Genomic DNA, 15,569 nt, shown 5'->3' with positions numbered 1-15,569 from the left:
TTGGGAATCTGGAATTGATAAAGGGGACTTGATAGCTCTCACTTGGTGGCCCACACTGGTCATAGCAAAGCTCTAGTTCTGGAGGACATAATACTTTGACTCTAATAGGCGCCATATATGACATGGGGACACATCAGCAGTGAGGCCGCCGGGGTGTCTGATGACTATTATACTGCGGTGACATGTAACACGCCTGTAAACGTTCATGTTGTGTGGCCAGAATGAGTCGTTCGGCAGCTCCTTGTAACCTAACGCCCAGTAAATGGCGACACTTGGCAGGAACAACATCCCGACGTCTAAGGAGAATGAAACCTAAGCCCTGACACAATAACCATTAAACCCGCAGTAACCTTCCTCCATGTCCAGGGTCAGAATGAATGGTTGTAATAAATGGAGAGGTAACTGATACCACAACGCACCTGTACCGTATATTAGGCGGTTGGTGAGCATTGCCCAAACCTTGGGAAAAGGTAGTTACTTTTTTTCTAGAAACAGTGTCACCGTGTGACCTGTCTCCAGGGGATCTGTAAAGGGGGTCTTATTGGGGTCATCAGATTTCCTACACCAGTCCAGCTTTGTGTCCTTATGCTACTTGGGTTTAGGGCCACAAACCTGGTGACCCCAGTCCCATCTGTTGCAGTATTTGGCATAAACTAAAAGCTTGACTTGTCTTTACCCATGTACATCTCTAGGAGGAATAACAGGAACAGAATACAGAGTTGTAAAGGAAGATGCTTCAGTATTGTATCTGTGACTGTGATAGACCTGGCAGCTCATGTATTGCAGTACCACATGTGCCCTGTTGTGGTCACTGCAGGGCTGATATATTGCACAGTGATATCTCGCAGGGGTCTCAGCAGCCGAAACAGAGATGACCAACTATGTAATATTTACTGTATTGTACCTGGCAGTGAATGGATTACAGAACAAAGCTTACATGGACAGAATTTTAGTTTTTCTTTTATTTTTTAATTATAATTTTTCCTATAACCAGTAGACGTGTTCGCCTTGTATGTCGTATTTGTGTTTTTTATCATCTGTAGAATTTACAAGCTTTACAGTGTTAGATTTATGCAGTAATATTGCGATTGTTTGTTGTCATGTTACAACCCTATTATTTCATGTAGGTGACTATTTGGTATAATGGCATACCGCCCTATAGTGAGGCTTCTGTGACATGACAGTCACCTGATCTCTATATTGTGTCTTGTGGTCTTGCTGCCTTTGCAGTAGTCACTGAATGATGTTGAATGGAGGATGCCATAAATATACCTGACCTATCCTTTGGGGGCGTTACTAAGATCAGATGGTTGGGGTCTGACACAATCAAACATTGATTTGTCACATAGTCATTCAAGTGAATAGGACTGATCTGCAATGCCAGGCATGGCCACTATACAGTGTGTGGTGCTGTGCTTGGTAAGCAGCGAAGAGAGAAAAAATCCTCCACTATCATCTATCTATCTATCTATCTATCTATCTATCTGTCTCCTATCTATCTATCTATCTATCTATCTATCTCCTATCTATCTATCTATCTATCTATCTATCTATCTATCTCATATCTATATCCTATCTATCTATCTTCTATCTATCTATCTATCTATCTCCTATCTATCATATCTATCTTCTATCTATCTATCTATCTATCTATCTATCTCCTATCTATCTATCTATCTATCTATCTATCTATCTATCATCTATCTATCTATCTATCTCCTATCTATCTATCTATCTATCTATCTATCTATCTATCTCCTATCTATCTATCTATCTTCTATCTATCTATCTATCTATCTATCTATCTATCTATCTATCTATCTATTATCTATCTATCTATCTATCTCCTATCTATCTATCTATCTATCTATCTATGTATCTATGTATCTATCTCCTATCTATCTATCTATCTATCTATCTATGTATCTCCTATCTATCTATCTATCTATCTATCTATCTATCATCTATCTATCTATCTATCTATCTATCTATCTCCTATCTATCTATCTATCTATCTATCTATCTATCTATGTATCTCCTATCTATCTATCTATCTATCTATCTATCTATCATCTATCTATCTATCTATCTATCTATCTCCTATCTATCTATCTATCTATCTATCTATCTATCTATGTATCTCCTATCTATCTATCTATCTATCTATCTATCTCCTATCTATCTATCTATCTATCTATCTATCTCCTATCTATCTATCTATCTATCTATCTATCTCCTATCTGTCTATCTATCTATCTCCTATCTATCTATCTATCTATCTATCTATCTATCTATCTCCTATCTATCTATCTATCTATCTATCTCCTATCTATCTATCTATCTATCTAGCTATCTCCTATCTATCTATCTATCTATCTATCTATCTATCTCCTATCTATCTATCTATCTCCTATCTATCTATCTATCTCATATCTATATCCTATCTATCTATCTATCTATCTATCTATCTATCTTCTATCTATCTCCTATCTATCATATCTATCTTCTATCTATCTATCTATCTATCTATCTATCTATCTCCTATCTATCTATCTATCTATCTATCTCCTATCTATCTATCTCCTATCTATCTATCTATCTCCTATCTATCTATCTATCTATCTATCTATCTATCTATCTATCTATCTCCTATCTATCTTTCTATCTATCTATCTATCTATCTATCTATTATCTATCTATCTATCTCCTATCTATCTATCTATATAAGTATCTATCTATCTATCTCCTATCTATCTATGTATCTATCTCCTATCTATCTATCTATCTATCTATCTATCTATCTATCTCCTATCTATCTATCGATCTATCTATCTATCTATGTATCTCCTATCTATCTATCTATCTATCTATCTATCTATCTATTTCCTATCTATCTCCTATCTAACTATCTATCTATCTCCTATTTATCTATCTATCTATCTCCTATCTATCTATCTATCTATCTATCTCCTATCTATCTATCTATCTATCTATCTATCTATCTATCTATCTCCTATCTGTCTATCTATCTATCTATCTATCTCCTATCTATCTATCTATCTCCTATCTATCTATCTATCTCCTATCTATCTATCTATCTATCTATCTATCTCCTATCTATCTATCCATCTCCTATCTATCTATCTATCTATCTATCTATCTATCTCCTATCTATCTATCTATCTCCTATCTATCTATCTATCTATCTATCTATCTCCTATCTGTCTATCTATCTATCTATCTATCTATCTCCTATCTATCTACCTATCTATCTATCTATCTATCTATCTATCTATCTCCTATCTATCTATCTATCTATCTCCTATCTATCTATCTCCTATCTATCTATCTCCTATCTATCTATCTATCTATCTATCTATCTATCTATCTATCTATCTATCTCCTATCTATCTATCTCCTATCTATCTATCTATCTCCTATCTATCTATCTATCTCCTATCTATCTATCTCCTATCTATCTATCTATCTATCTATCTATCTATCTATCTATCTCCTATCTATCTATCTATCTATCTATCTATCTCCTATCTATCTATCTCCTATCTATCTATCTATCTATCTCCTATCTATCTATCTATCTATCTATCTCCTATCTATCTATCTATCTATCTATCTCCTATCTATCTATCTCCTATCTATCTATCTATCTATCTATCTATCTCCTATCTATCTATCTATCTATCTATCTATCTATCTCCTATCTATCTATCTCCTATCTATCTATCTATCTATCTATCTATCTCCTATCTATCTATCTCCTATCTATCTATCTATCTATCTATCTATCTATCTATCTATCTCCTATCTATCTATCTATCTATCTATCTATCTATCTATCTATCTCCTATCTATCTATCTATCTATCTATCTATCTATCTATCTATCTCCTATCTATCTATGTCACATCTCTCTCTGTCTATTTTGCACTGGACCTTTATGCTTCCTCTCTGATTGTGACCATATCAGGTTTTTTATTGTAGAATGTGACTGTAACATGTGAACACGGTCTTGGCTATCACACTATCTAATTGGTCCATGTATAGAGGACTTTTGTGTATGTGGTCGCGTTTAGTCACCTGATTTGTGATTTTATAGTTTGATCTTTTAGGACTGCCCCGAATATTTTTGGTGTTGATCACCTTCTTCTTTCCGATCACCATAAATTACCGTATTTTTCGGACTATAAGACGCACTTTTTTTCCTCCCAATATGGGAGGAAAATGTGTGTGCGTCTTATAGACCGAATGCAGCGTGTGCAGCGTCTGTGTCCTGTCTATGAGGAGCAGCACGGAGAGCAGCACGGTGCCTGCCTGCTCTGCCCCTCCTTCCCTGTCTGTGTCGCATGTTTGCAGGAGCGAGATATGAGAGGCAGCGAAGTAGGGGCGGACCAGACAGGTGAAGGAAGCCTGGTTTCAAGCTTGCCGAGAAAACCACGCCTCCTTCTCCCATCTGGCCCGCCCCTCCTTCACTGCCTCTCAGATCTGGCTCCGGCAATGATGCCACACAGACAGGGAAGGAGGGGCGGGCCAAACGGGAGGAGGAGGCGTGGTTTTCTCGGCAAGCTTGAAACCACTCCTCCTTCACCCGTCTGGCCCGCCCCTACTTCCCTGCCTGTGTGGCTTCATTGCAAGAGCCAGATCTGAGAGGCAGTGAAGGAGGGGCGGGCCAGATGGGAGAAGGAGGTGTGTTTTCAAGTTTGCTTAGAAAACCACACCTCCTTCACCCGTCTGGCCCGCCCCTTTTTCTCTTGTTGCATAGCTTCACTTCCATGGATGAGATAGATTAGATATAGATGGATAGAAAGACAGACAGACACAGACAGATAGATGGATAGATAGGAGATAGGTAGATAGATAGATAGATAGATAGATGGATAGATAGATAGATAGAAAGACAGACAGACACAGATAGATGGATAGATGGATAGATAGATAGATAGATAGATAGATAGATAGATAGATAGATAGATAGATAGATAGATATAGATATATGTTCAAATCACCCCCATATCCCTAGAATACATATAAAACAAAAACATTACTGTGAAACACATACACATTTGGTATCCCTGTGTCCGAAAGCCCCCGGTTCTATTTACATTGGTGAAATATTATATTATTAGGTTATTAAATATTTCACCAATTTTTTTTCCTTAAAATTTTTTTTTCCCTATTTTCCTCCTCTAAAACCTTAGTGCGTCTTATAGTCCGAAAAATACGGTATGTATAAAATACAAAACAATCAATTTGTAGAACTTGTCATGTTTCAGTCTTGATTGATTTTGTGGTTATATGGAATCCAAAAATACGCAAAAAAAAAACAAAAAACATTTAATGAAAAAATGCCTATATAGAAGGATATTTAAGACTTCTTAATAACAATGTGTAAGAATCTCCATATATTTCATGTTATGTCATGTAAAGGATTCGTCTACCGGAGAGTTTGTGGCAGAAATGTCACATTCAGTGAAATGCTCCTCGTGTGCTAATGAATAGCATTGGCCAGTAGAGGGCAGAGTTGACATCTGATCCTCTGCAGCCGCACGTAACAGACATTGTGCTGTCATCCTCTCTCTCCCCTCTGGTTTTGTGAAACGTTCCTCCACCAACACAGAAAGGAGAGCTCGGGCTCCGACAAGAATCCCACCCGTGGATGTATCTCCTCAGTTGGATCCAGACGTTGCACGGTTCGCGGCTACAATTCTACACTATGGAGTGACTTGATTTCGGGGATTACATGTGGATTCTGTGCCTGCACTTACACTGCTTGGAGGAAAGGTTTAAGTTATGGACATTCACAACTCAGCAGAGACTTGGAGATGGCAAGTAAAGTGCTTCTTCTTCCTTTGTAGCTGGGGCTGGGTCTCCGGGCAGCTTCGCTACTCTATTGTGGAGGAGTCGGATCCAGGGACTGTGGTGGGAAATGTAGCTCAGGATTTGGGACTGAAAATCACAGATCTGTCTAAGCGCAGGCTTAGGATGGGGACAGAGGGAAGCAGAAAATACTTTGCTGTGAACTGGGAAGATGGAGCTTTGGTGGTGAACGAGAAGATAGACAGGGAGAGCTTGTGTGGGACCAGTACAAGCTGCTTACTACCGGTGGAGGTCGTCATAGAAAACCCTCTACAACTGCATCAGGTCATGGTCGAAATTCTGGATATCAATGACAACTCTCCCGTCTTCTCAAACCCTGAAAGGACTATAAAAATTACAGAACTTTTAGCAAGTCCCGGAGCTCGTTTTGCCTTGGAAAGTGCCCACGACTTGGACGTAGGATCCAACGGGATTAAACAATATAGACTCGACCCGAGCCCTTATTTCTCTCTGTCTGTAAAGAAACGTAGCGATGGTACGCTCATTCCCGAACTAGTACTGGAGAAAGTTTTAGATAGAGAAGAACTTGATAGACACCATCTGATTCTCACAGCCGTCGATGGCGGAGATCCCTCTCGAACAGGAACCTCCCAGATAAATATTATTGTCATGGACTTAAACGACAACGCGCCCAAATTTGATAAAGGACTGTATAAAGTGAACGTAAAGGAAAACTCCCCTCCTAATACTGTGTTATTACAACTCAATGCCACTGATCTCGATGAAGGGGTCAATGGTGACATAGAATATTCCTTTGAAGACCACGTGCCAGATTCTGTCAAAAAAGTGTTTGGCTTAAACCCAAACACGGGTGTTATTTCTATCATCGGACCTATAGATCATGAGGAATCAAGGTCATTCGAGTTGCCCGTTAGAGCTAGAGACAGAGGCGTCACCGAAATGGAAGGTAATTGTATCGTGCAAATTGAAATTGATGATGTCAATGATAATGCTCCAGAGATCCTGGTGACCTCCTTAATGACAGATGTTCCAGAAGATACGTCAGTGGGCACCGTTGTTGGTCTTTTCAGAGTAAAAGATAAAGATTCTGGGGAAAATGGGCAAGTGATGCTGGAGTTGCCCTCTGATTTACCATTTAAGTTCACTTTCTCACATGACCATTACTCCTTGGTTACCGATGGTGTTCTAGATAGAGAAACAGTACCTGACTACGTCATTGATCTCATTGCCAGAGATATGGGTTCTCCTCCTCTAAGGACGCGGCAAACAATCACTCTCAAAATTTCAGACATCAATGATAACAAACCTACTTTTTCACAAGCCACGTACACTGCTGGCGTACAAGAAAATAACACACCTGGACAACTACTTGTGGAGGTATCTGCTTCAGATCCAGATGAAGGTGAGAACTCAAATTTGGTTTACTCAATCCTTGACAGCCCAGTCGAAGGATCTTCTTCAATATCTTCTTTTGTATACATCAATCCGAAAAGCGGTGGAATCTATGCACAACGTTCCTTCGATTTCGAACAAGTCCAGGTTTTACAGGTCCAAGTAAAAGTGGAAGATTCTGGATCTCCGAAACAAGTTTCCAACGCAACAGTTTTTATCTTCATTTTGGATACAAATGACAACGCTCCAAAAATTTTCTACCCGGAACATACAGACGAGTCTACTGCCCAACAGAGGATTCCAAAAACATCTCCTGGGGGTTACTTTGTCACAAAAGTCACAGCTATGGATCTAGATTCTGGCCACAATGCGTGGTTATCTTATGAAATTGCTAAAGCCACCGACTCATCTTTATTTTCCATATCTTCACAAACTGGGGAGATTAGAACGGCTCGTAGTTTTCAGGAAAATGAAAATCTAGAACATAGTTTAGTGATTTTAATCAAAGATCACGGGGAACCACCTTTATCCGCCACCGTCACAATTATTGTGACGTTAGAAGATGGTTTGGTCCAAGAAAACATGAAGTCCAAGGATTTATTCCAGAGTATACCTAATAAGTCTGACGTGACCATGTACCTAATCATTTCTCTTGTGGCTATAAGTTGTGTGTCGTTTATTACTTTTACTATATTACTCATAAAATACCTGAAGAAGGATCATAGAGGTTCTGGGTGGTGCTGTCAAGAGACCCCCAAACCGAGCCAATATACAGGACAATATCCGACCCTTCGTCTGAACCCGGATGGTACTCTGAAATATATGGAAGTTAGAATGGGTCCTATGGATCCCCAGGGTCAGTGTTTTGCTACCAAGTCCTGTTTTTCTACCATGTCTGATAAAAATGATTTCACCTTCATGAAGCCATTAAATTTTCCACAGCTGAAAAGCTTGGTCGGTGAAACTGAGGTTTTATTCCCTCCCGTAAGTGGTCCTGACCAGGTGAGACATCATCCTTTCCTATACAATAACCGTGTGTCTAGTCTTTGTGTATAATGATATTGGATGGGCCCGATGTGGACAAGTGATGTATTCTAGAGCTGTAGAAGGCTGCCAATGTATGGCAAATCTAGAAAAATATTGACGTCAAGTAGTTTGTCAAAGTTAAGTTGACTTGAGATATTTCTTACGATAGAATACAATGAGTAATACTTGACTTCTTTGATATATGGGGTGAATCGATATTTATATCTAGAATTTTCTGATATTTGGGTAGGAATTGGATATGGAGATAGGCATGCACATTGAATTAATCTTGGCTGACCCCACTGACTTGCGTGGGACTGGCCAACTAATGTGTATGGAGGCCTTCCGACTCTACCCCGATGAGGGGGAAGAAAGATCAGGGTTGTGAGAGCGTCACCACAACCCAAAGCACAATCAGGTAAACCAGATGGACGGCAGCAGCTGATGGACATCACAAGGACGTATCATGTAGCAACAGGAGAAGCACCAACCGACTGGATAGATCAAGGACAGCGCTCACCCAATTATTAGGAACTTTACTGAACAACACTCAAAGGGAATGGTACAACGTGTTTCGGACCCATAGGTCCTTTATCAAGTGCAAATGTACTGGCCTGGGATGGCTCCGAAACGCATTGTGCCATTCCCTTTGACTGTTGTTCAATAAAGAAGATTCCTAATAATTGGGTGAGCGCTGTCCTTGACCTATCCGGTCGGTTGGTCCTTCTCCAGTTGCTACAGGCCAGGAATGGTGTCTGGCTATGGATTTCTCTCTGTCTACCCATTTGGAACATGCTGTATGCACATTTGACTGAGCTTGTGTACGTAGGGGATTATCGGGAGGTCATAGTATATGGTCCCCTTAGCTCTATGAATTGTATGATGACTTCCTTAAGGTGTAGATCTGAGAAAGCCCCCCAGTAGGCTCATAGACAACGTTCTTCACTGTACATAGGAGTCCGTAGGCCCTGTATGTGACGTTCATAGACGTTAATAACAGAATATAGATATCAGTTCTTTTGACAACCCCATATAACCAGGTGAAATTTACATTGTACAATCTTGCTGCGCAAATATATGTGTAGTCCAAACCTAATGGGGGAATAATCCCACCTCGGCAGTATACCATTACGTCTAACTGTTTCTACTGTGATAATGGGATAGACGTAATTGGATAGGCAAATGAGCAAAGCTGAAAAAAGAAGGATGTGCAATAAAACGGTGGTTGGTCCGGGGATAAATGACATCATTAGGTTTATACGGCTTGAAATCTCTTTGGCTATGTAATTCACCATGTGACGTATGAGTTTATATCCTATAGCTTTCTGAATATTATTGTGTTGCAGTATTTTGTATATTTTACTATACATTTTAGTTATCTTCGCTAAGATTTACAGGCCTTATATATTCCGTTTCCTGACATGACACTATGGAATCAGCTAAGGACATTGGATAAATCCATTTATCTCTAGTAAAGTAAATCCCGGTGAACATGTTCGGCTTATCAGTGTGTGAAAGTGATAGATCAGACCAACAATGTCGCTCTTGTTTATGGCATGTATAGTTTTTTTGCACTTGTTGCTAGATGAGCTTTGGGTTACAAGTGGTATCAGACGGGGTATCAGGTCTCCTTAGGACAATGTCACCTTTGCAGGCCAACTTACGGCATGTTGAGTCTCACAGACCTTGCTCTACTAGGGGGTTATGCAAATAAATTCTCCTTGAAGGAAGAAAGACCCATTGACAGACGGTTGTTTTGGTGTTATTGCGTCTCAATGGTATATAACAGGCTACTGGTTTGACCAGGTTCGACGGTTGGGGTTGACTACAGAAACTAGGGGAGTGAAGAAGGGCAAGGAACTAGTGGATGCATCCATTTCAGGTCCAAAGCCCTACCCATCTGAAATGGCCAAGCTCAAGAGTGGTCATTGACCATGGTAAGTGGGTAGGGTTGAAGCACCCAAAAGGTCCTTGTCCCCTTCACTAAGTATCCCAAGTCATATGTATACTTCTTAACATCTCTCCTGCAACGTCCTAGAGGCTCCCATACAAAGCGGCGACCTTATGAACTCCCAATAATGTAGGCCCGTGAGGCCTGTTATTATATGACTTGGGCACTTTACATTCCGTCTTGTCTAAAAGGGAAGTATAGTACTAGTGTCATAAGAAAGGGATAGTGTCCATGCTCGTAGGGTGAATGGCCTATCAGCTATCTCGAGAATTTCCCAGGCACATGCCGTTCTCCCGAGTAAGTCTTGCAACATGTTTCGATCTTTGCATCAATATATTATTTTATGCTACCCTATGGTATGTAGAAAAGCATCTTTAGAATAAAATATCACAATAGTCAAACAACCAGCCCGCCACACGTATACACCCGTTCCATAGCTTATGTTTCTTGGCGTCAGGGAAAGGATCGCAATGACTTCCTGAGCCCTTCCTGGATGGTTTTGCCTCGTAGGGGGCAGATCATGAACAATACTAACGTACAGTAGCTTCTGAGAAATGTGTTGTATACAGACATGTGTTGTGTATATAGGATTATCTCCCTGGTGGGGGAGAGTATTTAGGCTTTCCCTTCCGCAGACTGCATAGAGCAGGAATATACCGCGGCCTCGCATCAGGAAACAGCTTCATTAGCATCCTAATGCAAATCTGCTTGGAACGGCTCCAGATACAAATGACTTCTTAGTTATATGCTTAAGTAAACAGTAAAACGTTCCAGACAATGATAGTTATTCTGATCATGGCCTTGTGCGAAGAAAGGGAAGGACGAGAGGCAGGAAGGTTGTAAATGGTATTTTCTCATTTAGTGCAAAAAACGCAACGGTGTAATTTTTTTTTCATCACAAGAGCAATTCTATAAACTACATTAAAGTGAAACGCAGATGACCGATCCTTGGGATTAGTGTTGGCTAACATCACTAAATGCATCACGCTGAATAATGGTGAAACTTTCGTGACCAGATTTGCTATTCTTATACTCCGGGGTCTCTTATCGTAACTTTTTCCTGCGCAGAATATTTCTATGTTATGTATACCAATCTGCTCGCGAATACACCGGACTCATAAACAATGAGTCTGGTGTATTCCTTGATATTCGCTGGCAGACATGTTATCAGTCCAAACTTTGGCCAAGACAATCCATGGAACAGGAATCATGCGTGTCATCGGAATGGGATGGAACGGAAGCTCCTATAGAAATGAATGCGTCACGGAACGCCTGGGATATCATCTGAGTGCATTCTGCTGCAAACTCGCTCGCGTGCATGGGGTCTTAATAATTCCCCCCCCCCCCCCATTATTTCTTGTGTCACTTTGGCTAGTAGGAGGCAGACATGTGCCCATACTATACTGGACTTACATAGAAACCGTAGTCCTGATATGTCAATGATGCAGAAACATTATGATGACTTTGATGTTTCGCAGACACAGTAGGACATTTTCCTGGGGGGGGGGGGGGGGTAGTTTTAGCCGCTTTGTGTGCTCCATTTTATTGCAGTATTGACATGCCAGACTGGGCGCAGGTGCAGGCTATAAATAGGGACAATGATCTCTGCATTGTCAGTAAAATCCCGAGCGACCGTGTTCTTAATGAACAGCTATTCCGAGCCCATCTAGAAATGAGGTTGGAGCGTTTCTGCCATTAGTCCGGGGGATTGTGTGATATGTGCTCTGTGCCCTGATCTAGCCCCGCACCCGCACCTCGGATGTTTTATGCTAAAGTTACAAACTAGAACTTCTAGAATAATGGTGACCATTGGGGGGGGGGGGAGATTTCAAGGGCTCCTGAGTGGCTGACTAAGGCCTATCTGTATTACTCTTTGGATGTGAAAAGTGTATAATATACAATGAGAAAATGGTGGTGGAGTCTCCATCGTAGTATCGGCCTGAAAATCAGCGGAGGAGGATTTTCCTCTGAAACGATGGGGTTTGTCGGACTCTGCGCCTACCCGTTGTTCTGGTCCTCAGATGGTGATGCTAGTGTGAGACTAATCTTAGATATCTAACTAATATATTTCTAGGATATTTCCTTTTCCTTTGGTTCGGCCTCCCCACACACCCCGAGCACACACACATTACACTGGCAACTTTCCAGGGGCTTTATCTATTTTTGGCCTTGTGTTGTACATGCGGAGACTTGCTCGTGTTTAGTCTTGCCTGGGCTCTCTTCACAGCTCTATGTGCATTTATTTTTATAGATCCTCTTAAGATAATAAACATCAATTTCACACATTTAAGACATTTCCACGTTCAATGTACCAAATTTATTAAAACCAGATAAAATAAATCACTTTTTTTTCTAATCTGTTTTTATTTAGCTGCATAATGGATCATCTATAGAGGTGTTATCTTCTATTGTGATCCTGTAAAAGATGAAAACCCTTACAGAATTGGCAATTGTTAAGTTATTATTAGGCTTAGTGGCCAGAGTGATGATTGCAAAATATAATCCTTAAAAAATAGTGAAAGAGGAAGACATAAAATCAGCTACGATTCTTAATCATATGTTCAAAAACTTAAAAGTAGGCCGTTTTCGTGACACATTCCCACATTCCTTCCATTTCATGGTTTCCTGCGGCTTTTTATAGCAGGTTATTTATAGATCACAGAAATTTGCTATTGTCAGTAGCATCAAAGCCTTGACCGAGCAGAATTAAATGGCCTGCAGAGCTGGAATTGGTTTAGATGAATCACCAGGGAAAAAGTTCAGTGATGTGTAGGATTAGGTTCAAGCTTAGTTAGCCACGTGGTGACTTCACCCAAGACTACCTGAAGGACAAGAGTGAGGAGATGACTTATCCGAATATCCAATCTATGTAAAGACTATTGTTATCTATTGTTCTCTGTAAGCAGCCAGGACATGACTGTAATGTTGTGCAATCCCCATGGTCATGACTTTACTATTTCCAAAAATGAACGCCTCTTAAAGAAGACCTTTCACCATGTCCGGGCACAGGCAGTTCTATATACTGCCAGAAAGCTGACAGTGCGCTGAATTCAGCGCACTGTCGGCTTTCCCGATCTGTGCCCGGTGTGAAGAGCTTACGGCCCGGTACCGTAGCTCTTCTATGGTCAGAAGGGCGTTTCTGACCATTGGCCAGAGACGTCCTTCTGCCTCGCGGCGCCAATCGCGCTGTGCTGTGGAGCGGGGAGGAACGCCCCCTCCCTCTGCTCGCACAGCTTGTCCGTAGACTAGCATTATCAGGAGAGGGAGGGGGCGTTCCTCCCGGCTCCACAGTACAGCGCGATTGGCGCCGCGAGGCAGAAGGACGTCTCTGGCTAATGGTCAGAAAAGCCCTTCTGACTGTAAAGCGCTACGGTACCGGGACCGATAGCGCTTTACACCGGGCACGGATCGGGAAAGCCGACAGTGCGCTGAATTCAGCGCACTGTCAGCTTTCTGGCAGTATATACAGTCCTATGAAAAAGTTTGGGCACCCCTATTAATCTTAATCATTTTTAGTTCTAAATATTTTGGTATTTGCAACAGCCATTTCAGTTTGATATATCTAATAACTGATGGACACAGTAATATTTCAGGATTGAAATGAGGTTTATTGTACTAACAGAAAATGTGCAATATGCATTAAACCAAAATTTGACCGGTGCAAAAGTATGGGCACCTCAACAGAAAAGTGACATTAATATTTAGTAGATCCTCCTTTTGCAAAGATAACAGCCTCTAGTCGCTTCCTGTAGCTTTTAATCAGTTCCTGGATCCTGGATAAAGGTATTTTGGACAAACAATTCAAGTTCAGTTAAGTTAGATGGTCGCCGAGCATGGACAGCCCGCTTCAAATCATCCCACAGATGTTCAATGATATTCAGGTCTGGGGACTGGGATGGCCATTCCAGAACATTGTAATTGTTCTTCTGCATGAATGCCTGAGGATTTGGAGCGGTGTTTTGGATCATTGTCTTGCTGAAATATCCATCCCCGGCGTAACTTCAACTTCGTCACTGATTCTTGAACATTATTCTCAAGAATCTGCTGATACTGAGTGGAATCCATGCGACCCTCAACTTTAACAAGATTCCCGATGCCGGCATTGGCCACACAGCCCCAAAGCATGATGGAACCTCCACCAAATTTTACAGTGGGTAGCATGTGTTTTTCTTGGAATGCTGTTTCTTTTTGGACGCCATGCATAACGCCTTTTTTTATAACCAAACAACTCAATTTTTGTTTCCAAAATGAAGCTGCCTTGTCCAAATGTGCTTTTTCATACCTCAGGCAACTCTATTTGTGGCGTACGTGCAGAAACGGCTTCTTTCTCATCACTCTCCCATACAGCTTCTATTTGTGCAAAGTGCGCTGTATAGTTGACCGATGCACAGTGACACCATCTGCAGCAAGATGATGCTGCAGCTCTTTGGAGGTGGTCTGTGGATTGTCCTTGACTGTTCTCACCATTCTTCTTCTCTGCCTTTCTGATATTTTTCTTGGCCTGCCACTTCTGGGCTTAACAAGAACTGTCCCTGTGGTCTTCCATTTCCTTACTATGTTCCTCACAGTGGAAACTGACAGGTTAAATCTCTGAGACAACGTTTTGTATCCTTCCCCTGAACAACTATGTTGAACAATCTTTGTTTTCAGATCATTTGAGAGCGGGCTGTCCATGTTCGGCCACCATCAAACTTAACTGAACTTGAATTGTTTTGTAGAAAGAAATGGTCCAAAATCCCTTCATCCAGGATCCAGGAACTGATTAAAAGCTACAGGAAGCGACTAGAGGCTGTTATCTTTGCAAAAGGAGGATCTACTAAATATTAATGTCACTTTTCTGTTGAGGTGCCCATATTTTTGCACCGGTCAAATTTTGGTTTAATGCATATTGCGCATTTTCTGTTAGTACAATAAACCTCATTTCAATCCTGAAATATTACTGTGTCCATCAGTTATTAGATATATCAAACTGAAATGGCTGCTGCAAACACCAAAATATTTAGAACTAAAAATGATTAAGATTAATAGGGGTGCCCAAACTTTTTCATAGGACTGTAGCACTGCCTTTGCCCAGATATGGTGAAAGGTCCTCTTTAAGTTTCAAGATGGTTTCAAGGAGAAGCCACCAGTAGAACACCGAGCTCTTGGCCTACTTTGGTGTCATCCTGATATTTCAACATTGGTACAACTTTAGACCAATACACATTAGGCAGATGTCGGCCAGATGCACCAATTTCGGCTGGAGACCATATGGAATTTTTTGGAGATTTTTTTTCTCTCCTGCCCAATCTTCAGTGGATTCCACCTGGTCTTCCGACTGATATACACAGAAGTAGAACTCTTTC

At 40.9% G+C, this 15,569-nt stretch overlaps 1 protein-coding gene across 30 annotated transcripts in view; it reads left to right on the top strand.

Moving 5' to 3' along the window:
* Nucleotides 1-15,569, top strand: part of LOC142204081 (protocadherin gamma-C5-like) — a 290,042-nt gene that overhangs the window by 255,083 nt on the left and 19,390 nt on the right. The window contains exon 1 of one of the 30 annotated variants that reach the window (XM_075275320.1): nt 5,469-8,249. The exons of 28 other annotated variants lie outside the window; for them this stretch is intronic. In XM_075275320.1, coding sequence (XP_075131421.1) covers nt 5,808-8,249 — 2,442 coding nt within the window. In that variant the 5' untranslated portion in view covers nt 5,469-5,807. Of the gene's footprint in view, nt 1-5,468; nt 8,250-15,569 lie in introns of those variants that run through there. One more of the 30 variants, XM_075275314.1, reaches the window with a different exon arrangement.

The sequence above is a fragment of the Leptodactylus fuscus genome, chromosome 5 (genome assembly GCF_031893055.1).
Source record: "Leptodactylus fuscus isolate aLepFus1 chromosome 5, aLepFus1.hap2, whole genome shotgun sequence".
NCBI lineage: Eukaryota > Metazoa > Chordata > Amphibia > Anura > Leptodactylidae > Leptodactylus > Leptodactylus fuscus.
The sequence above is the reverse complement of the archived record's forward strand: the minus strand, read 5'-3'. Positions and strand labels throughout refer to the sequence as shown.